Raw genomic sequence first — 23046 nt, 5'->3', positions numbered from 1 at the left:
ATTTCGTCCTCAAAGTTCGAGCAGATACCTGCGATGTTCCAGGACAGAATTCTAAAAGGGTGGGCTTTGTGAGGCCTTGTAACTAGATCCTCCCTATGGCGAACAGTCGCGGAGACCAAACCAGAGCCCCCCATTCCTGAATATTGGGGAAATACAAGGGCTAGGTGAATCCACCTCATCTCCAACTCGTGATTGTTAATAAAAGTATCAGGTAGTTTATGTGTATGGTGGTCAGAGTAATTTATCCCCGGCCCGTTCTGTCCACTACAAGATGGACTCCCCTGGTTTTCCCTCCTTTCGTTAACATCTTGCCTAAGCTACTTGGGTCCAAGGGTAGTCAATCAATTTCTGTTAATCCTGACAATACCTCAAAATGGTTGGGATGAAGCCATGTGAAGGGCTGAGGAAGGGGGTTTCTAATGGGCGGGCCTGTATCTGCTCCAGGGGGGAGTCTCTAAGGTGACATAGGGCTAAGTCCACCTACCTCCTATCATTAAAATTCAAGACCACACAGTCACCTTCTCTATCTTTTTGTGTTTTCCCTAGCCAGCTCACCCGCCTTGTCATGATGATGTGGTTGTGCCAGTTTACCTGGGGCTGTATTTTACTGGTACACCAGTAGGCAGATCAATGAGGCTCTGACAACTTTCATGGTGTACTGGTGGAAGATGTGGAACCCCTGTCAGAACCATTGTGTAGGGCGTACACTCCGGCGGAAGGTTTAGTATGATATTATCATCCTGCCTGGTTGTCTCGAGGCCCGTATTGGGCCTTTTCTTGTTCACTTGACAACGATAATCATATATGTATTTCTTTTTCCTAGAGCACATTTCACTGTTCTGCAGAGAAGGCCTCAAGAGTTTTTTTAGGTTTAATTTGTTTATTAGAATGTAGACTGAAAAAATAATGAAATCTGTCCTTCATGAGTTCCTGATGGTTGCCAAGGTTGTGTGGAAGAAACAATGAACATTATGACTGGAACTTCTTTGCAGAGCGGAGTATATGTACACTTGTATTGCAAGAAAGATACATTGGCGAGATGGAGAAATGTGCAAGCGGCGGAAGAGTTTATCAGAATTTCCTCTGCTGAAGGTTGATGACAAAAGTTGTCTAAAGACAAAGGAACTGTTGAAAAGTTTAGCTCATCGAGAGTGGAGTGATTAGACTCCACCTGTTTTTAACCAATGGGATTCGAGAATTTTCTGTGTGATGATACATGGTTGGTTGGATCTTTAGTGAATTTAGGGTATAACTATTAGTAATGAGGGGTTTGTTTTTTGGGTATGAAGGGATTGAGAGGGAGAGCGAACATGTTCATTCTTTATTTGGGTGAGGACAGAGCCATGTTGCTGTTTCCTAACTAAACTGGCTGGATGTTGTTCTGCTGATCCGAACTCTTTGACTTTGCTTCCCATACCTTCTTGAGGATGCCCCAGCTTATTCTCATGGCCAGAGAGTAGCTTTTCAGACTCCTAACATTTGGTTTATATTATATTCTGAATTTGCATTAATCTTATTTTTGCAAATTACTTTAGTCTTTTGTCTCTTCGCCTATCCACTCTCTCATAACAGTTATCCAAGATGTATAATTATGGTTTGCTTTACTACTGTTCTCTTATGTGATGACCTATGATTCGAGTTGTATTGTACTTGATGAGCATTCACATTTATTTAGATAAAGCATTATTGATAAAATAAACAGAGTTTGTCTTTATTAGTGTGATTTAGTTATATCGAATGACTATTCTTTATTTAGATTCTTATTTTAGGATTCTGTCATTTATTTGCCAATCATTGACCACATAAAAAGATTAAGAGTAAGTTGGGAAGATTTGTTTAAACTCATACAGCGTGGAAGAGACTGTTGGGTATTAAATTGGGTCCAGAGGATAGACATTTGCAAGTCCCCAAACGCTGGATCAGCAGCGATTCTATATGAAGACTAGAACCAATGAAATAAAACCTTGGCAGTAAAAACACACTAATTTTAGCATAAAGAACCTGATCAAATCCTTGATTGGGCACGCCAATGCTCTTGCTCTGATAGGAAGGACAAACTTGCAGAAATAAATCATGTCATTAAAAACACAAATGTGTGAATATAGTCAGTTGTATACTCACTTTCTTTTTAATTAACTGAGGTAATCCATCATTGGTATTAATTGCAGGAAATGAAGATTCGTCAATGTGAAGTCCAGCTTCTATACATCTAAGCAATAATGGCAATTGTTAAAGCATCTTTTCATGTGCTCACACACCAATTCATTGTTCTTGCTATTAAGAAAGTTAAAGTACAATATAGAACTCGCACACAGAATGACAAAAACTGAAGCCCAGGCCTCATCGATATTTTCGGCATATTATTAATAGAGGAATCTAGTGCAATCTATTGCTATATTAATAATGCGAGAAAGCAGTAAAATGTTACAACGGGTATTATTGAATATGCTACTTACCAGTATGCATCTGTTCTTGGCATGTAGGGCTGCTGACATTCATATCTGTGCATAGATCGCCGCCTAGTGTTGGGTCCGGATGTTTGCACGTTGTTGTCCTGGAAGAGTCTTCGAAGTATCCTGAGATAGGTGACTCCTCCCCTGGACCACAGTGTGCATGGGCATCCTCTCCATCCTCAGATTGTTTTTCGCCATTGTGGCAGTGATGGAGTAGATACAGAAAGTGATGACCATGCTATACAGTAATTCTGAGAGCTGCAGCTGCTACAGGCGCCGGGGTGGAGGGTGGGTGATATGAATGTCAGCAGCCCTACATGCCAAGAACAGATGCATACTGGTAAGTAGCATATTCAGTTCGAGGCATGTGTGCTGCTGAATTCATATCTGTGCATAGAATACATAGCAGTACCTCCTATTAGCGGCGGCCACCAGTGCCAGCTGCAGCGGTCTGAAAAAGAGTTTTGAGAACAGCCGGTCCTACAGCTGCCTGCTGTTTTGAGTGTACATCTACACAATAGTGTTTGGTAAATGTATGTATAGTGGACCATGTGGCTGCTCTACATATATCCTGTAAAGGAATGTTTCCCAGGAAAGCCATGGACGCCCCTAACTTACGTGTTGAGTGGGCTCGTGGGGGAATCATTAATGTGCGTTTAGCCTTTTGATAGCAAATTTGAATACATTTAACGATCCATCTGGCTATACCTGCTTTGGAGATGGCGTTGCCTTTGTGTTGTGGAGAAAAGGCAACGAAAAGTTGTTTTGTCTTCCTAAAGTCTTTAGTTCTGTCTATATAGTACATGAGGGCTCTTTTGACATCTAGTGTATGGAGCATTCTTTCAGCGACATTTTGTGGATTCTGAAAGAAAACAGGCAGTTCAATAGTCTGATTCATGTGGAACTGCGATATTACTTTAGGCATGAATTTGGGGTTAGTACGTAGTACGACCCTGTTGGTATGAACTTGTATGAATGGCTCTTGAATGGTTAGTGCCTGGAGTTCACTAACTCTTCTTAACGAAGTGATTGCCACTAGGAAAGCTACTTTCCAGGTGAGGAATTGAATCTCACATGAGTGGAGAGGTTCGAAGGGTGGACCCATCAGTCGGGTGAGGACCAAGTTGAGGTTCCACACCGGTGCTGGTGGGTGTCTTGGGGGAATTACTCGTTTAAGTCCCTCCAAGAAAGCTTTGATGGCAGGCACTCGGAATAAAGAGAGGTGCTGCCTGTTCTGGAGATAGGCTGCTATTGCGGTCAAATGGATACATATTGAGGTGTATGCCAGATTGCATCGGTATAGGTGTAAGAGGTAACAGATTATGTTTTGAGTGGATGCGTCTAGCGGGTTAATGTCATTGTTGTTGCAATAAATGACAAACCTCTTCCATTTAGCTGCATAGCAGGCTCTGGTAGTGGGTCTCCTGGCCTCCTTAATGATCTCCATACAGTCAGGTGGCAGGTTTAGGTAGCCAAACTCTAAGACTTCAGGAGCCAGGTTCAGCTGTTGCGGATCTGGGTGCTGAATTTCGCCATGGTTCTGCGTTAAGAGTGCAGGTTTGATCCGCAGCCTTTGATGCGGCACCACGGAAAGTTCTAGAAAGGTGGTGTACCATGGCTGGCGCGCCCATGTGGGAGCAACTAGGATGAGTGTCAGTGAGTGCTGTCGCAGTTTGCGTGCCACCAGCGGTATTAACGGTGCTGGGGGAAAAGCGTACGCAAATCTGCCGGACCAGTTCATCCATATCGCATTGCCCTGCGACTGTGGATGTGGGAACCTGGCGGCAAAGCTTTGGCATTTTGCGTTTTCGTTTGTGGCGAATAGGTCTATCTCTGGATGACCCCACTGTTGGAAGTACGGTTGGAGTACTGACGGGTGTAGCTCCCACTCGTGCATCTGGTGGCTGTGTCTGCTGAGCAGATCCGCCATCTGGTTGTCCTTGCCGGGGAGGTGTTCCGCCATGAGGAATATGTTCCTCTGAATGGCCCACTTCCACATGCTCTGAGCCAGATGAGACAACTGTGGAGAGTGTGTTCCTCCCTGCTTCTGTATGTAGTACATGGCAGTCATGTTGTCCGTCCGGATCAACACGACTGTGTTGCACAAGTGTACTTTGAATGCCTTCATTGCCAGGAAGATTGCCATCAGTTCCAGAAGGTTGATGTGCATCTTCTTTTGTTGTATTGTCCATAGTCCCTGCACTGTGTAATTTAGTACATGAGCTCCCCATCCCTGGAGAGACGCGTCCGCCGTCAGTATATTTGTGCTTCTATACATCTAAGCAATAATGGCAATTGTTAAAGCATCTTTTCATGTGCTCACACACCAATTCATTGTTCTTGCTATTAAGAAAGTTAAAGTACAATATAGAACTCGCACACAGAATGACAAAAACTGAAGCCCAGGCCTCATCGATATTTTCGGCATATTATTAATAGAGGAATCTAGTGCAATCTATTGCTATATTAATAATGCGAGAAAGCAGTAAAATGTTACAACGGGTATTATTGAATATGCTACTTACCAGTATGCATCTGTTCTTGGCATGTAGGGCTGCTGACATTCATATCTGTGCATAGATCGCCGCCTAGTGTTGGGTCCGGATGTTTGCACGTTGTTGTCCTGGAAGAGTCTTCGAAGTATCCTGAGATAGGTGACTCCTCCCCTGGACCACAGTGTGCATGGGCATCCTCTCCATCCTCAGATTGTTTTTCGCCATTGTGGCAGTGATGGAGTAGATACAGAAAGTGATGACCATGCTATACAGTAATTCTGAGAGCTGCAGCTGCTACAGGCGCCGGGGTGGAGGGTGGGTGATATGAATGTCAGCAGCCCTACATGCCAAGAACAGATGCATACTGGTAAGTAGCATATTCAGTTCGAGGCATGTGTGCTGCTGAATTCATATCTGTGCATAGAATACATAGCAGTACCTCCTATTAGCGGCGGCCACCAGTGCCAGCTGCAGCGGTCTGAAAAAGAGTTTTGAGAACAGCCGGTCCTACAGCTGCCTGCTGTTTTGAGTGTACATCTACACAATAGTGTTTGGTAAATGTATGTATAGTGGACCATGTGGCTGCTCTACATATATCCTGTAAAGGAATGTTTCCCAGGAAAGCCATGGACGCCCCTAACTTACGTGTTGAGTGGGCTCGTGGGGGAATCATTAATGTGCGTTTAGCCTTTTGATAGCAAATTTGAATACATTTAACGATCCATCTGGCTATACCTGCTTTGGAGATGGCGTTGCCTTTGTGTTGTGGAGAAAAGGCAACGAAAAGTTGTTTTGTCTTCCTAAAGTCTTTAGTTCTGTCTATATAGTACATGAGGGCTCTTTTGACATCTAGTGTATGGAGCATTCTTTCAGCGACATTTTGTGGATTCTGAAAGAAAACAGGCAGTTCAATAGTCTGATTCATGTGGAACTGCGATATTACTTTAGGCATGAATTTGGGGTTAGTACGTAGTACGACCCTGTTGGTATGAACTTGTATGAATGGCTCTTGAATGGTTAGTGCCTGGAGTTCACTAACTCTTCTTAACGAAGTGATTGCCACTAGGAAAGCTACTTTCCAGGTGAGGAATTGAATCTCACATGAGTGGAGAGGTTCGAAGGGTGGACCCATCAGTCGGGTGAGGACCAAGTTGAGGTTCCACACCGGTGCTGGTGGGTGTCTTGGGGGAATTACTCGTTTAAGTCCCTCCAAGAAAGCTTTGATGGCAGGCACTCGGAATAAAGAGAGGTGCTGCCTGTTCTGGAGATAGGCTGCTATTGCGGTCAAATGGATACATATTGAGGTGTATGCCAGATTGCATCGGTATAGGTGTAAGAGGTAACAGATTATGTTTTGAGTGGATGCGTCTAGCGGGTTAATGTCATTGTTGTTGCAATAAATGACAAACCTCTTCCATTTAGCTGCATAGCAGGCTCTGGTAGTGGGTCTCCTGGCCTCCTTAATGATCTCCATACAGTCAGGTGGCAGGTTTAGGTAGCCAAACTCTAAGACTTCAGGAGCCAGGTTCAGCTGTTGCGGATCTGGGTGCTGAATTTCGCCATGGTTCTGCGTTAAGAGTGCAGGTGTGATCCGCAGCCTTTGATGCGGCACCACGGAAAGTTCTAGAAAGGTGGTGTACCATGGCTGGCGCGCCCATGTGGGAGCAACTAGGATGAGTGTCAGTGAGTGCTGTCGCAGTTTGCGTGCCACCAGCAGTATTAACGGTGCTGGGGGAAAAGCGTACGCAAATCTGCCGGACCAGTTCATCCATATCGCATTGCCCTGCGACTGTGGATGTGGGAACCTGGCGGCAAAGCTTTGGCATTTTGCGTTTTCGTTTGTGGCGAATAGGTCTATCTCTGGATGACCCCACTGTTGGAAGTACGGTTGGAGTACTGACGGGTGTAGCTCCCACTCGTGCATCTGGTGGCTGTGTCTGCTGAGCAGATCCGCCATCTGGTTGTCCTTGCCGGGGAGGTGTTCCGCCATGAGGAATATGTTCCTCTGAATGGCCCACTTCCACATGCTCTGAGCCAGATGAGACAACTGTGGAGAGTGTGTTCCTCCCTGCTTCTGTATGTAGTACATGGCAGTCATGTTGTCCGTCCGGATCAACACGACTGTGTTGCACAAGTGTACTTTGAATGCCTTCATTGCCAGGAAGATTGCCATCAGTTCCAGAAGGTTGATGTGCATCTTCTTTTGTTGTATTGTCCATAGTCCCTGCACTGTGTAATTGAGTACATGAGCTCCCCATCCCTGGAGAGACGCGTCCGCCGTCAGTATTATTTGTGGAACAGGCTCTTGGAACGGTCGGCCCTTGCAAAGGTTTTGTGGATTCCACCAATGCAGAGAGTTGTATGCCCGACCGCTCACCAACACTAGGTCTTTTAATTGCCCGTGAGCCTGATTCCATTGACGTGCCAAGCACTCCTGAAGCGGGCGCATACGTAGTCTCGCGTGTGGGACTATGAAAATGCAGGAGGCCATCATGCCTATCAACTGCATGAACACTCGCGCAGGAAGGGAGTGTTGAGGTTTGAACTTTGAGATCAGCATTTGCATGCTGTTGATCCTCACTAAATTTGGCTGAGCTGTGGCTGCCAGAGTGTCTATGGTCGCACCCAGGTACTGTTGTACGTGTGCGGGTTGGAGATGTGATTTTGGGTAATTTAGTGAGAATCCCAGACTGTGAAGAAGGTGAATGGTGATTGACATGTGGCTGGCACATTGCTGGGCTGACTTTGCCTGAACAAGCCAGTCGTCCAGGTAAGGGTAGACGTGAATGTGTTGTCTCCGTAGATGTGCAGCCACTGTAGCTAGGTACTTGGTGAAAACTCTGGGTGCTGTTGTCCCACCGAAGGGGAGGACTTTGAATTGGTAGTGCTGACCCTGAATAGTGAACCTGAGATATTTCCTGTGTGACGGGTGTATGGGTATGTGGAAGTACGCATCTTTGAGGTCTAGTGTGGCTAGGAAGTCTCCCTGGCTGAGCAGCGGCAGAACCTGTTGTAGGGTGAGCATATGGAAATGCTCTGAGAGAATGTAGTGGTTGAGGGGTCTCAGGTCTAGTATAGGTCTGAGCGACCCGTCCTTTTTTGGGATTAGGAAGTACAGAGAGTACACCCCTGTCCCCTGCTGGTTGAAGGGCACGACCTCTATAGCACCTTTTTGCAGCATACTTAGCACTTCCTGCTGCAATAATGCTAAGTGCTCTGCGGACATAGGACGGTGCTTTGGCGGTATTGTGGGTGGAGTGGAGGTTAATTCGAGACAGTAACCGTGCTGGATAATATCCCTGACCCACCTGTCCGTGGTGATGGTATTCCACGTGGACAGGAACCGCTGGAGTCTCCCCCCGACAGGTGTTATGTGGTCGGGGGGAAGGGAGAGGGCGTCACTGTTTGTTCTTGGGTGAGGACCTGGTGTTGCCGTAACCGCGTCCTCTGCCCTTGGTGCTGGAGCCACAATATCCACCTCTGTTGTTTTTATCGTAGGTACTCTGTGTGCCCCCTTTAATTGTATGTCTGCTGTGACCCCTGTCCTCTAGCTGCTCCCCTATTTCCGGGGCGACGAAAGGAGCCACTACGAAATGTCTGCATTTGCAAAGCCCCCATTGACTTCGCAGTGTCAGTGTCCTTTTTTATTTTTTCTAAAGTGGTGTCAACTTCCGGTCCGAATAAGTAGTCGGGGTTGACAGGCTGATTTAGGATGTTGTTTTGGATCTCAGGTTTGAATCCGGAGATTCTTAACCAAGCGTGTCGGCGTAACATGACGCTGGTGTTTATTGCCCTCGCAGCTGTGTCGGCAGCATCTAGTGCGCACTTAATGGATGCGTTTGTAAGGAGTTGTCCCTCTCTGATGAGGAGCTCCGCTGCCTCTTTGTACTCGTCTGGCAGATGTTGGAGTAGTGACTCTAGTGTGTCGTAGTGTGAACGATCGTAGCGAGCCAGGAGGGCCTGTGTATTGGCAATGCGCCAGATGTTTGCTGCTTGAGCTGCAATCCTCTTGCCTGAGGTCTCCAGCACCTTGGACTCTTTGTCTGGGGGAGGAGCATCACCAGTCGTTTGTGAGTGCGCTCGTTTGCGAGCGTTAGCAACCACCATGGAGTCCAGAGGTAACTGCCCTCTAATGTACATAGGGTCCCCGGGCGCAGGTTTGTATTTCTTCTCAATCCTGGGGTTCAGCACCCGTGCCCTGGTTGTTTCCTTGAAAATTTCCTTTGCTGGCTTGAGAACACCTTTCAACATGGGCAGAGTCTTGACCGTCCTCTCAGAGGAGGCGAAAGTGTCCACCAAGAAGTCTTCCTCAACTGTGTCAGAGTGGAGTTGCACTCCATGATTGGCTGCAGCACGTTCTATGAGGGCATTGAAGGCAGCAGTGTCCTCTGTGGGAGATGTTTTTGCACCATAAAGCTGCATGTCCTGGGTATCTGTTGTGGCACCCGGGTCTGCAGGGTCATCCCAAGCTTGATCTGGGTGCTGCTGCTCCTCAGGATCTATATCCCTAGGGTAGGTTGTCTCATCACCCATGTAGTCCTCCATTGCGTCCGTGTCGGAGGGCGTTGGAGAAAAGGACTGGGGATCTAGATAGGAGGTATGCAGGCGTTCGTATAGAACCGGTTCCGATTCTGCTGGCAGTTTCTGCTTTAGAGGGATTCTGTAAGAGTCCAAGGTCTGCTCTGGTGTGACCTTCCGTTTTCGGAGCATGAGTCTGCCGGTGTCGGCGTCGATGAATTGGGACGGTGAAGGCTCAGTAGGAGAGTGTCCAGCAGATGGGGACCTTGTCTGGCGGACACGTGTTCGGATCTCGAACATCTTTGGCGCCGTGGACGGCGACAAACCAAAAGTAATGTTGGTTGGTGCCGAAGGTGCCTTTGGAGCCTTTTTCGGGTCGGGGCCCGATGTGGACTGGAGGGCTGCCTGTTCTCTGATGCGTTGCAAGGACGCCGCAACTTGTCGCACCGAGAACGCCGAAGGTTCTTTGGTGCGGAGTGGTTCTGCAGAGGACTGCTTCGGAGCCACAGGGTCATCGATTCGAGGAGAGGCAGTAGCGGTCGACGGAGTCGATGACTTGACCTTAGTCGCTGCCTTCGAAGTGGACTCCGATGGAGCGGCCATTTTAACTTTTGTGGTCGGGGTCGATTGCTTCGGTGCCGGCGGCCGAGGCGCTTTTGAGGTACCGATGGCCTTCTTTTTCTGGTCGGTACCGACATCCGCAGCAGCGAGTTCGGCGCCGAAATCCCTTTTAGTGCGTTCGGAGCCGATGGTTTGGGCTGGCGTCAAAGGAGTGGAGGTCTTCGAGCCGACCACTGCCAGTTTCACTTTCGGTTTCTGTGTAACTGGTGCGACGATTGGTTTCGGTGAAGGGAAACCAGTCTTTTTCGGTAATAATGGCTCTTGCTGGATGTTCGAGGCCGGGCCCGAAGGCGGGGCCGAAGAACTGCGGGATTGATCTTGGGTAAGGCCCGGAGGCGATCCCTCGACCGGAGCTGTAGAATGACGCACTTTGATAGCCTCCGTTTCGACGGGTAGGCCCTGCTCTTCACCAGAGCTATCTTCTTCGGCCCCAAAGGCCTCATCGTAGTCTCCTACCTCATTGTCGGCTTCTTCCCTGTGAAAAAGCGCTTCATCGGCGTCTTCCGATTGGGAATCGTGTTCGGAAGCGGGGCTGTAGTTCGTGTCTTCCACGCTTTCAACATCTTCGTCCTCGGTGCTGAAGATGTTTGCCGGGCCGGTGCAGATTGCTGCACTTCTAATCTCGCTGCCCGTCGATTCCGGAGAGTCTTCTTGGATCGGAATCGGGCACAGGCCATACATTTCGATTCGTCGTGATCCGGCGAGAGGCATTTGTTGCACACCGGGTGGACGTCGATATGTGGATATTTGGCGTGGCAAACAGGACACCGTTCGAATGGGGTCCTCGATTCCATCGTCGATGTAAGGTCGATGATCGGATTAAACGGATCCGAAAAACTTGAATAAGTTTGCTAAACTAAGCAAGAAAGCTGTCGATACCGAGCGGGAACAGTACCGACGAAAACTAAAGGCCTTTTGGCCTTAAACTAATTTTTCCTAACTTGAGCTAAGATAAGCACATCCGAACCCAATGGCGGAAAAAAACAATCTGAGGATGGAGAGGATGCCCATGCGCACTGTGGTCCAGGGGAGGAGTCACCTATCTCAGGATACTTCGAAGACTCTTCCAGGACAACAAAGTGCAAACATCCGGACCCAACACTAGGCGGCGATCTATGCACAGATATGAATTCAGCAGCCCACATGCCTCGAACTTGTTAAATACCTGTTCACAGCTTTTCACTAGAAGATTCTAATCACGTTATAAAGACAATCACAGTAAAAACTGAAACGTTCTTATGTAATGTAGAAATGACTGTGCGTGGGTCTTTGTTGGGGGCATGTGGAATGATCATTGGCGGTAACTTTATCAAGCCCTTTGGTCGTATATGTTTAGACTGTTGTGTGGCACATCGAGCCATGCTTAACAGTACTTGGTATAGAGAAGGATTGGAGTAAATATGTCTGCCTCCGATCTCTTTCATAGTTCGCTTTTCTAATCAGCTCAACGTGTAACAAATCTTTACCTGTGTTCGAGGAGATTACAGTTGTCTTTGATTACTAAACTCCATCAGGTTTGCTGAAGGTTACTGCCCAAAGGTGCTTTAAAATGCACCATTTGTCACTAATCTTCACAAGACGCCTTTAAGCAATACATACACACACCCCTGTCCGAAGTAGCTTTTACATCCTCTCATGTTTTCGTGAGTAGCACAACCCATTGTCTCAAAATGCACCACTTGGCAATGTCGTTCCCAGACATTGTTGTAAAGAAGGAACAACGAAACCCACCACAACGTGGTCTTTAAATCCTTTCATGGCTTTGTCATGGTTACTGGTCCCGTACTTTGGCATCACGTTTATAGGTATCCTTTACTAGCATTAAAGAAATATATAGATTTCTTTGGAACTAGACGGTATTACAGAGATATGAAAGGGCAGTGGCCAATGTGTCTCTTAGTCAGACAACAAACTGTACCTTTTACCCACTCCAAAAGCAGGTTTTATTGCCAAATAAACAGTAATGCCTATTTTAGCATGAACCATTAAAAAAATAATTATTTGCGAGACCATCCTTGGATAATTTTGAAGCAAGATTTTGTATTTGTAATGTATTAGTAAGCGAAATGATAAAAAAATAAGGTATTTGTAGATTCAGGTTTATTAAATTGTGAAGGCAGCTATGGCACAAACTAGAAAAGAACAGAACTTGTATTTCTAAAAACTGGATCAATAATAAAACTGAAATAGTGATGAACCAGGTTTACAAAGAAAGACATGTATGAACAAGAACAAATGTGTTTTATCTACATTTGCAGCCATAACTTCTACTTTAAAGAGCAGATGTTGCTTAATTACACAGTTTAATGGTCCTCAGTTTGACAACTTAGTAAATATGAAAGTTTAGGTCGGCACGTCCAGATTTGCCTCTCTGAAGAGACTGATTCTCTCAATGACTACCTTTCCCAGGTGGATAACATTTATGGTACCCCCTTCTGTATATTATAAGGATATTGCAGGTCAGCTGGGAGTTCCATAACCACCAAGAGTAACAAGGTCGTAGACAGTGTTACTTTATATGGTAATGGAACGTTGAGGTGATTTGCAATTTCCCTTTAGGTACAGCGGAGGGTATTTTATATTGTAATAAATGGTCACATCACACTTCCCACAAACAGCTTAAATCCATGGTGGCTTACTCATTGTATGAAAGAGATAATATGGCAGCAGACGTGAATGCAAGTAGAATCTGTAGTGCAAATTAAACACAACAGAAAGGCTTTTGCTAATTTGTCGCAAAAAATATATTTGAATCATTTTACTGTAAATCATATTATGTAGGTTACAATGTTTAGAAACACGCAGAGATTCGATCTTTCCTGAAATGTGTGCAAAAATAGAGATATGCTGCCACAAATGACTATTTTCTGCTGATCACTGCTCATTTTAGAAAAACAGATCAGACTAATGAAAAGCTTGTTTTAGTTTTCATTGATTAAACTACAGCTGCAATTATGCTCTGTGACATGTCTTTCACTTTAACTGATGTCTTTGGCAGCATGCATCAAGACGTCACAAGTCAACTGTAATCATTTATTAAAGTTGAGTAGCTATGTCATGTTATTATTACAGTGGACGAGAGAAGTCACAGCCATACTTTAATAAGGAAATTAGAGTGGGCTTATAATTAGAGATTGTAGGAGCCCAGGTATTATACCTTTAGTAACACAAAACACATTCAAAGTAAACAATGAATAGAAACTCCATTTATTGCAACAGTTCTGGACATGGTTGTCCTTCTGGACTCAGAAAATGAACAAATAGGATATATGTAACTCACTTTTCTACCCAAAGGACAGATACCAGTTTAACACCAGTTTTTCTTGCCTTGTTCCAAGTACCCTGATGTCCATCCTTGAAAACAACATGAGTGACCTCCTTGTTAAAAAATTTGGAAACCTACAAAATGATCAAAGAAAACAAATGTTAATGAAATGTCCACCAACAAGTCCAAAGGAATGTACTCATGGCTGTATATCAAGCGCCTGGATACCCTCCAGGGTGATTAGTGTGCAATACAGATCAACATAACAAGACATACCAAGCCACTTTATATGATGTGTGAATAGGTTCTGGGTTCCCGGGTCACAGGGCCTTCATTGAGGTCTTTTATCACTGATGTGTTGACCAGACCAAATAGAGTCAAAACTGATCACCGAGTATATACCTTTACCACTTGAGGCTCACCATAGCAAAGCAGAGCAATCACAGGATTACTCAGTAAGGTGCTGTGGATTTAGAGACTCAAAACAAAGTATTTTAAGAGGCGCAGACAAGTAACTTAGTAACAAGGGCTTTATTAAGAGAGAAGGAACGACCCCTGGACACAGCCTTCAAGCAGCAACTGTCTTCTCCTCTGTGGTCCACCTTCCAGAACCCTGGAAGGCTGACAACCAACATTAGGATGCAAGACCAGTTGCTGGGACACAACACAGAATAATATTACCATCACAAAATAAATTAATGATTAAGAAGAGCCGCAAAGTTATCACCACCATATGAGCTCAGGCTCTGCACCAAAATGCTTTAGATTTTGGACAGCTGCCATTGTGCACTCTGGGCAATACCATTTTTAGCAGATAGGACTCCTCCCCTGCTTACACTTCCTAATAACGATGTGTTAACGCTACTACTCTTCCTAATTCAGAGTGTCTTTTAATCGGGGTTCTGTTCAGTTCATTGCATGTCATCACCCTTTTCGGATTTGGTCCTGAGTAGGAATGCGTGGGTGCCTTTTCTTTTTTAAAGAATGGACTGAATCCTAACATTGGAATATTTGGCGCCTATTAGCACCCAAGTAGGTGGCTTTGTTTTGATAACGGTCGGGTCGGAAAACTGTAACCAGAGTTTATATTGATTTTTGTCTTTTGCTGTTTTTGATTAGGCACGGGTTGGGTTCATAATTGGTGACCAGAGTTGTTCTCTTTTCTTTCTGTACTTTTTTACTAATGGTATAAAGAATTTATGTTGAGGAAACAATTGAAAACACCTGAGATTTTGAAAATATTTACTGAATGTGGAATAAATTCAACGGACATGATGAAGAAGGTCTTTATGTATCAAATTGAATTATAATGATTTGTGGTGTGTGAAGGTCTTGTCTTGTTAATCTTAGAATGTTTAATAGAATTGCATCCAGGCACAGATTAATGACAAAGTCGCATCAACTGGGAACACAAAACCAATTAGCTCACTTCATGTAAAAAAATAGGCAGCTGTCAGAAAATGTGCTTTTAATGGAACATTAGAATGAGCTTTTTCAGCCATGAATCTTTTTTAAATCAATTTAAAGGATTACAGTTAAGTTGGTTAATAGTAACTCCTCTTTCCAAAGTGCTTTGAGAACTGCGTGCCAAAGGACTATATGACCAGTAAGTTAATATACTATTGGGAAGTAGATGGACTATACATTGTTTAGGCTGCCCATATTAGTTATAGGATAGTCAGGGAAGGTATAAAAGAAAATGGTTCTGAGCAGTCGTAACACACAGGGCATGTAATGTCATATATTCTGAGTGTGCCCAAAGTTTAGCCATTTACAAAAAAGGGAACCAACCTCAATACATGGATGTCCATTCTTCATACTACTATTCAGTTTCAATGGTTAAGGTTAGAACTACAATGGTGGCATGTCTTTAGATAGGATGTATGGTGGATCATTAGGGAAAAGGTACAATTAACACACAGCACCTAACTCTAAACCAACACTCTTTCAAGAAACACAATGGTGTGGCAATAAATGCAGGCAAGAAGATCATTAATAGGAACAGATAATCACAGCAAGACACCATAAGGGAGGAGAAAGATTATGGCATTGTTCAGGTTTGACTGTGGTCCATAATGAGACAGTGAAGAGGTTAATATAGCTGGACATAGTTTATTGGCTCGACTGCTTCATCCGCAAGGTTCAGTCAGACTCAATTGCAAGGTGGTCAGTTTAACCCCTTGTCTTCAAGAAGCAGCAAAAAGAATTGGTGACTGACCATTAACTCAACATGTGAATGCAGGAAATAGCAAAGGCTTGGGAGCAGTCTCTGGCTGACTGGGACTTAAAAGACAGAGTCAGAAGGTAAAATCTTTAACCAGAACGAGCCCCTAATCGCACATAGGTCCTGATCTACCATGCCCACTGATAATAGATGGCGAAAATCTCCAGTGGGCCAGTGTTCTATTTAATGAAGTTCTCTAGAAGTCGCATAACCGTTGGACGACATATTGCTGAAGCCATTTGTTTTGGTAGAAAAAGTTCAGAGTGAAAGAATTTCAGATTTTAGGCTCACTGAAGTCCTTGGGAGGTGTGGATATTTTTCACCACTCTGGCCAATCTAGTTTTCTACCTTCGGATGTAGTTTTTTTTTTTTTTTTAAATGGCGTTTAAAATATGCTGGCGGGACAAACCTGAAACTGAAAAGTTGGCTTTTCTCATGGTCTTGCTACTGCCCTTCACAATGAAACCAGCCTTTGGGGACTAGTCACTTTAGGTACATGTCAACACTAAATTGTTGATAGTATCACTTTTAAATACTAGGCACCCTATCTTATGAGCTACAATGTCTACATAGGAGTGACTTAACAGAGGATCTTTTCCTGTCAAAAAGCATTATTTTGAAAGATGTGCCTGCAAGTTCAAAAGCTACAAGAGTAATGTTACACAGGTAATCCTGAAGCCATGTTTTATCAGAATATTGGATGGCACAACATATGCTGCAGACCACAGGTAATATTTAACTTCTTGATGACATTTATGTATTTACCTACAGCATATACTATGGCCTTACCGGAACGTTAAGTAGACCAATAAGGAGTTAGCCAATTCTACAATGTTTTAGGTGTGCACAGTTACAAAACCAGCCATAACAGCAAAAAAATGGGTGTGACTATGCAAAAAGAGGCACTAGCCATAGGTTTCTTACATAAAGGTAAACATAGGGTGAAGGCGGGGGGTATCTTATGACTGTTAGAAATCCTATCCCATAAAATACATGCACTATCTGTCATCTTTGCATCAGTGGCCTGGATAGCTGTTGTTCCATTGCATCATCACTGTCTGAAACTTTGTAGTTGTGCATGAGGGAGCGGATCTGATCTTGGAGTCGGACTGAAACTTTTTTCACGATTGTCTCTCCTGGAAGCGTTCACCTGTAACAGCTAAAGACAGAGGTTGTCATGGTAAGGCTATCTTTCTCCAGTAGTGAGAGAACATGCTCTGATTCAAGAGATATCTTGTGCAAGTAGGGCAACTTTTTTTTTTTTTATTAGGTGGGGTGGGAGTGATTCCTCAAATAGGATGACTTTTTAGAAGGTGAGCAGGAGTGTGGAGAGAATTTCTTAGTGCAAACATTGTAAAGAGATGATCTACTTGGTTGGTAGTGTGGAGAAAAATACCAGAGGTTAAGTTGTGCTGCTGATGTGCTGTGGAAACTAGTCTCCTGTATCTTTTAGCTATGAGAGTAAAAAAAACAAAAGTTTTTTTTTTTTTTACAACATTCCTACTAAGGGCTTCAAAGCATCCAGGGAAAACCGTGATACTCCTAAATCTGAAGTGGGCCTGACAGATTGGATGACTGGACTTGCTGCTCACAAAAATGTACTCAATAATCAAATCAAACCAAAGAGATACCCAAATAAACAAAGCCTCATTTAGAGCCAAGATAGAATACTGCAATCTAGCTCAGTTTCAGGTCCACTGCCCACAGAGATAAACTGGACCAATATGTCCATTCAGGTTTCTCACAGTTTCAAAGATCTACTATCATTCCAGAAGTTAGTGACAGACTTAAAAGGTTGGAGGTAGGATACGAGTGCTAGGAAAAGGACTACATGATTGACTTGAAAAGAAATTCTATGTTTCTAGTGGTCTTGACAGGTGTGGCTCAGAGCCAAGGTTTAGCGGCAGGCAATCAATGAACCAGAGAAAGTAAGCGCATGCAGACCGCATTGAGATTGCAGGCTAGTGTTACTTTGCATCTTTGTTTCAAAGCACGTGGTTCAGGGCTATAAGTATTTCAGTATTGTCGCCGAGGAGACACTATTCTAGCACTTTAAGAATGGAGAGGGAAGGCTCTGGAGCAGTGATACTCAAAGTGCGGCCCTCCAGACCTTTCCATGCGGCCCCCATGTCAATAGCAGCACTGGGTCTCTACTCAGAATGAACATTAAGAAGATGCTAAATAAACAGGCATGCATTTATTTATTTCAAGGTTAATTTAAGTTTATGAAATAAAGAAACCAGGTTGTCCTTCACAGCTTAAATTTAGAAACACCTTTATTTTTAAAGACATCTTGCATCAGAAGTTTAAAAATATGATAAAGTGTGTTCAAATTTCAAAACGTGTATATCATTAACATGCAGAACCGTTTCACCTTAGTACATCAGACTATATCAGTATATTGAGGATTTTTTTTAATAATATATAATTATATATATAAATAAATATATATATAATATACACATACATGCGATTTCAAAATTTCAATCATGAATTTAGAAACTTTCATTCTCCACCCGGACATCAATGCTAATAGTGAACTAAAAGGCAAGTCAGTTGTTACAGGCACTCTTTGGGTGGCCTGGTTTTATATTATACATGAACAACATGGGTTATTTAGTCAAACACAGGAGTAGGTTTTGTACAGCACAAATCCTGAAGTTAAGTATTTTCAAAATCCTCATATGTGATAGTGAAAAAGAAGGGAAAGTGAAATAAAACAATTGCCTAGGATCACACCGTTTAGTTAAGTGAAGAAGCTGGAATTCTTCCCATGTTTTTGGATTCATATTGTACAATTCGCTTCGCTTCGCTTCCCCTACACCCACTTTAATGCCAATGTCCCAGAACACCCGACCGCCGCCCTGCTGGTATCAAAGCGGCCCTCCGTCACATCACAGACCAAGCTTGATGGCCCCTGAGAAAACGTTTGCGAGAACCCATGCTCTAGAGTAACAGAATTAAATCAACCACCTTTTGTAACTCTGTGGATTACATAGTTTGCTACAGTTGCACTCTTTAAAGTGAAGAACTCTGGACAAATCACAGACCTGAGAAAAGTTATTTGAAAGAAATAACCAGATGCAATTCATGAAGGATATAAAAGGCATGCTCACCTTTGCCCCCAAATCAAGTAGTTGTTGCGAAAATGTTTTTGAATAGTTTTCGGTTCTATTTGATGACCAAACTTCAACATAGGCCACGACACCTGCAAACGAAAGTGCAACAAAATGAAATGTCATTAATTCCCTATATACCAACTTTAGGACTTTAGCAAGCAAACGTGAAATTAGCAAACAGCATTAATGAACTATTGACAAGAGGTTTGGTGACCCCGGAATGGCGCAGTCACAATGTATATATAAAACTACATGAAGCGAACCTATTTTCCATTTTAACATTTTTCATTTCTAATGCTCAATACCTGAAACGTAATTATTTCTAAGGTACAGTTAATTCAGGATCATGAAGTAGGACCATAATATGAGACACAATGTCAAAAGAAGAACAACGTTTTCTGCCTTCCAAAAAGTCAGGCTGAGCAGTAGATAGAGTTAATAGAGTGGACTAAGATTTTCCAGTCTCTTCTGTACTTGAACCATGGAGGAACAGAAGACCAAAAAGCGTTGGTAAGCTGACAATATGAGGAAATGCATTTTCTGCAGTGGTGCAGGGTAATGCAAGCACTTAAACACCCGAAGCAGGTTGAGGTGTTGAGATGGGGGACCCTTTTCTTTAGGCAACAACTGTGCCGAATGACTGACTTCTGGACAAATTATAGCAGCATTGCTGAATATGCAGGTAATGGGACATTTATAGATTTCCAGATTCATCCAACATTGGTTCACAAAGATAGTCTGTCAGACTTTCAGGGCATCTACACGTGATATAGTTACGAATGAATTCGAAGAATTGGCATAGTTGGGAACATACGGGGAATCCGGCATGGCTCCGGAACAAATGGACTAACTTTGGACACATTACATTCCAAATTGGAATAGGCAGAGAACCGGATATCTACCCAGATATTGCCAAGTAGAAACAAAACTATAAATCGAATCTGATCTCTTCCTCAGGTCTTCATGCTGCCACTAGCTTCTCCTCTTACACCCACCCCTTAGTGAAATACCTGCTTGCGAGCTGCAACACTGCAAGAGGACGTCTTTCCACAATAAAACACCTATGCCTCAAATTCTGGCTCACGCCACCATTCAGCTTGGGGTGGACCAGCTGGATAAAAAGTTTCCAAAACCATTTAGCAGATTTTCAGTAAGTTAGAACGGCCCTGCTATCATCTACCTCACCAGAAAATACCACCGGTCATAGTTTATGAGGTAGATTACAGTTTTCCTCAGGGAGGACAAAACTAAATAATATTAAAATCAAGTGCAACAATTATATATCAAGTTACCCTATATTGTCTAATTTTCTTTTACTAATCTTTAAAAACCATCTACCAAAATACACCATCTCATATCTCTAATACAGTATTAACAAACATTGGCAATGCCAATAGGTCTCGCATTTGGATATGTTTGAGCTATTAGTGGCGTAACGTAAAATATTTTCTACTTACGTTTTTCTGTGTGTAGTGGTGAGTTTGTATTTGTGTTGTTAGTATTTTTTAGTTTTAACTCTATATGCTAGAGATGTTACTAGTGTATGTAAGAGTGATAGAAAGGGGTTGGTGATAGAAAGAGTGATACAAAGGCAATCCTTGTGCATGGCTGCCAGGTTAGCAGATTGCTTATTTGTTATATTTACAAAATTTCAGTTCACTTATGAGTAACATTCAAGTAACAAGTGTGTGACAGTTAAAGTGACATACTCTCACTAGCGATCAGAAATCACACTTTTCAGCAATGCAAATCTCAAAACACCATGAAACTACTGCAAAACCCCTGGATTTGAAGGTTGACCACTGCTTTATAATGACCATGAACTAGCCGCACATTTTTACGCCAACCTAGATTACACTGTATGTAATACCATTTTAAATTAATGTGCATACTGACAGTACTCACAGTCACAGTTTGTGACCTCGTATCGATATTAAACTGCATTCACTATTTTCCACTGCACCAACCAGGAGTTGACTGTGTTCCGGTCTGCTTACACACAAAACATCTGCAATGCCTGCATTAAAAACACCCACCAGGGGGCATGGCTTAGCCGGCTGCAAGATGGCTGCACCTTGAGTGGACTCTGCCGGCCAAGCCTGTAATCCGTTAAAATCCTGCAGACTTATCACTCATCGTAGCCTGGAACCCTGACATCGCTGCTTACCTCCTCCCAGGGTACAGTTTGGTCCGTCTCCCTGTGACCCTGCGGTGCCTGGCTCCAGCGCCGCGTGTGACGAGGGTCCGGGCCCTGCATCTCGAACGCCCAGCCAGAGTTTGGCCTGTGCTGTTAGCCTGCGATCACCCGATGGCCGGCCTTCCACCCTGCATGCGGCATCTACGTTTCCGACATCTGTGCCGGTGAGTCTCGCTACTGTAGGGGCGCTCTACGGCGGGGTTGGGAGCACGTGAGTCACACCACCCGGCCCACTCACAGGCAGGCGCCTCGCACAGGACCCCGGCGCCCGCTGTAGAGGCCATCCGCCATCTGGCCCGGTGAAGCGGGCGGCTCGCTCCCAGCTGCGGGTTGCTTCCTTTTCCCGCTGCGGTGGAGTCATCCGGCGGCCGCCGTCCCGGCGCCTTTCTCACCTCCGCCCTACCCACCAGGGTGTCGAGTCTGCTGCAGACCGTGGCCAAATTGTGGGCCCTTTGAACGGCGGCCGCCCTGCTCTGGGCTCTCCTGCACGCCACCACTTACAGCAGCCTGCAAATATCGCCTGCTCAGCCTGTGTCTGCCTGGTCCTCCTGCCGAGCCCCACCGGCGTTCCTATTATCGCCGAGGCTCCCAGTGACTCCCTGCTGCGGGTTGCTCCCCTTCCTGCTGCGACTACCTGGCTCCCGGCGGAGACATCCTGTGGCCGCCGTGTTGGCCACTCGCTCATTTCCGCCCTGCCCGCCGGGGTGCCTGCTTGCGGTGGACTGCAGCCAACTGGTGGGCCCCACGTTCGACGGCCGTCCTGCTATGGGCGCTCCTGCTTGCCACCACTAACAACAGTCTGCAAGCTACGCTTTCCCTGCCTGTGTCTGCCTGCTCCTCCTGCCTGGCCCCCTCCTGCCTTCCTATATCCGCTGAGGCCTGCGATTGTCACTATGGGTAAGTGCACAGACTGCGGAGGATACCGCGGCGGGGTTGAGGGCACGCGCGTCCACCACGAGGCCACGCTTCTCACTATTCGCAACACACACTACCAAGGCCCTGTGCCTGATTGGTCTGGCCTCGTGGGGCTGAGCAGAGGGCACTCCTCGCATCCCCGCTGCCCCTGTCTCCCCCGGTCGCACACCCCGTCGAGATTGCCCGGGAGGGGGTGAGAGACCCACTCTTCGGACTCGTTCTGCCGACGTGGTGGCACACCTCCCTGGCTCGCTTGCCGCACTGGTCCGGTGGCCTGGCGGGCAGCCCCTTGGGGCGGACGGTCGGCGGATACCTCCTCCACTCTGCTTCCCAGCCCCACCGATCCTTCACTTGGGCCGCTGCAGGACTGGACATTGCTTCTTCGCCCCCGCTGAAATCCATCACCAGGGCAACTCACTGTCATTCTACCCAGACTACACTCGGACGGTGCAGGATGTCCGCCGCGAGTTCCTGCCCGCAAAACGCATTTTACAAAAACATGAGATCTCATACTCTCTTGCTTATCCGGCCAAATTGCGAGTCAGGCAGGGTTCCAAGACTCTGGTCTTCCCAGATCCTAAGGGCGCCCTCGCCTTCGCCAAACAATTGGATCGCACCCATCGTTCCACCCCAGCTAACTCTCAGGACTCAGATGCAGCCAACCTCAGCGATAATGACTGACACGATCTTCTTAAGTGCCCTTGGCTATCTATATCTCCCTTCATGACTGCATGTTTACCTGTTTGACATGCCCGCATTGCGCCCTCTTGGCTTTTCGATTGTTTGCCTCCTGCTGCTACGCCGCCTGAGGGCTGGGCATACCTGTTCCTCTTTTTAGGTTTGCTGTATCCGGTAGTCTGCTTCCATATTTGGTTTGGCCACCCTGCCTCTCCGGCAGGGGTGTTCGCTGAGCGACGCCATGCCTCCACGGGATGATTCCCACTCTTGCTTTTGATTCCCCCTCTCCAAGATGCGGCTCCCCGGGGTGGCTGCGGGTGGTTTCTCAAACTGTTTGGGGGGTTGGAGTGGGCAGAGGGAGGGATGGTATTCGGTACTAGTGTCCTCCTTTTGAGGCGCTTTTGTATTCGTCAGTATGCCTTACGTTGTTTTTTTACACGCTTTATGTTGCCACACTTTATTATGTGTGGGGAGTCTGTCTGGGTGGGGGGTTCTTTGGGATGTTCTGCCTCCTCCTGAGGCGATGTTGTTTACACATTTGGATATTCTGTTCACATCTTG

The 23046-nt window shown here is 45.2% G+C and overlaps 1 protein-coding gene across 5 annotated transcripts in view; it reads right to left on the bottom strand.

Moving 5' to 3' along the window:
- The window catches only part of MCPH1 (microcephalin 1), a 1335298-nt gene that overhangs the window by 1253322 nt on the left and 58930 nt on the right, over positions 1-23046 (bottom strand). For all 5 annotated transcript variants that reach the window (XM_085610826.1, XM_085610823.1, XM_085610822.1 and 2 more), the window contains exons 2-4: positions 18693-18784; positions 13368-13486; positions 2122-2209 (exon numbers count right to left, since the gene is read on the bottom strand). In XM_085610826.1, coding sequence (XP_085466952.1) covers positions 2122-2209; positions 13368-13486; positions 18693-18784 — 299 coding nt within the window. The remainder of the gene's footprint in view (positions 1-2121; positions 2210-13367; positions 13487-18692; positions 18785-23046) is intronic.

The sequence above is a fragment of the Triturus cristatus genome, chromosome 6, assembly GCF_964204655.1.
Source record: "Triturus cristatus chromosome 6, aTriCri1.1, whole genome shotgun sequence".
NCBI classification, from domain to species: Eukaryota; Metazoa; Chordata; class Amphibia; order Caudata; family Salamandridae; genus Triturus; species Triturus cristatus.
The sequence above is the reverse complement of the archived record's forward strand: the minus strand, read 5'-3'. Positions and strand labels throughout refer to the sequence as shown.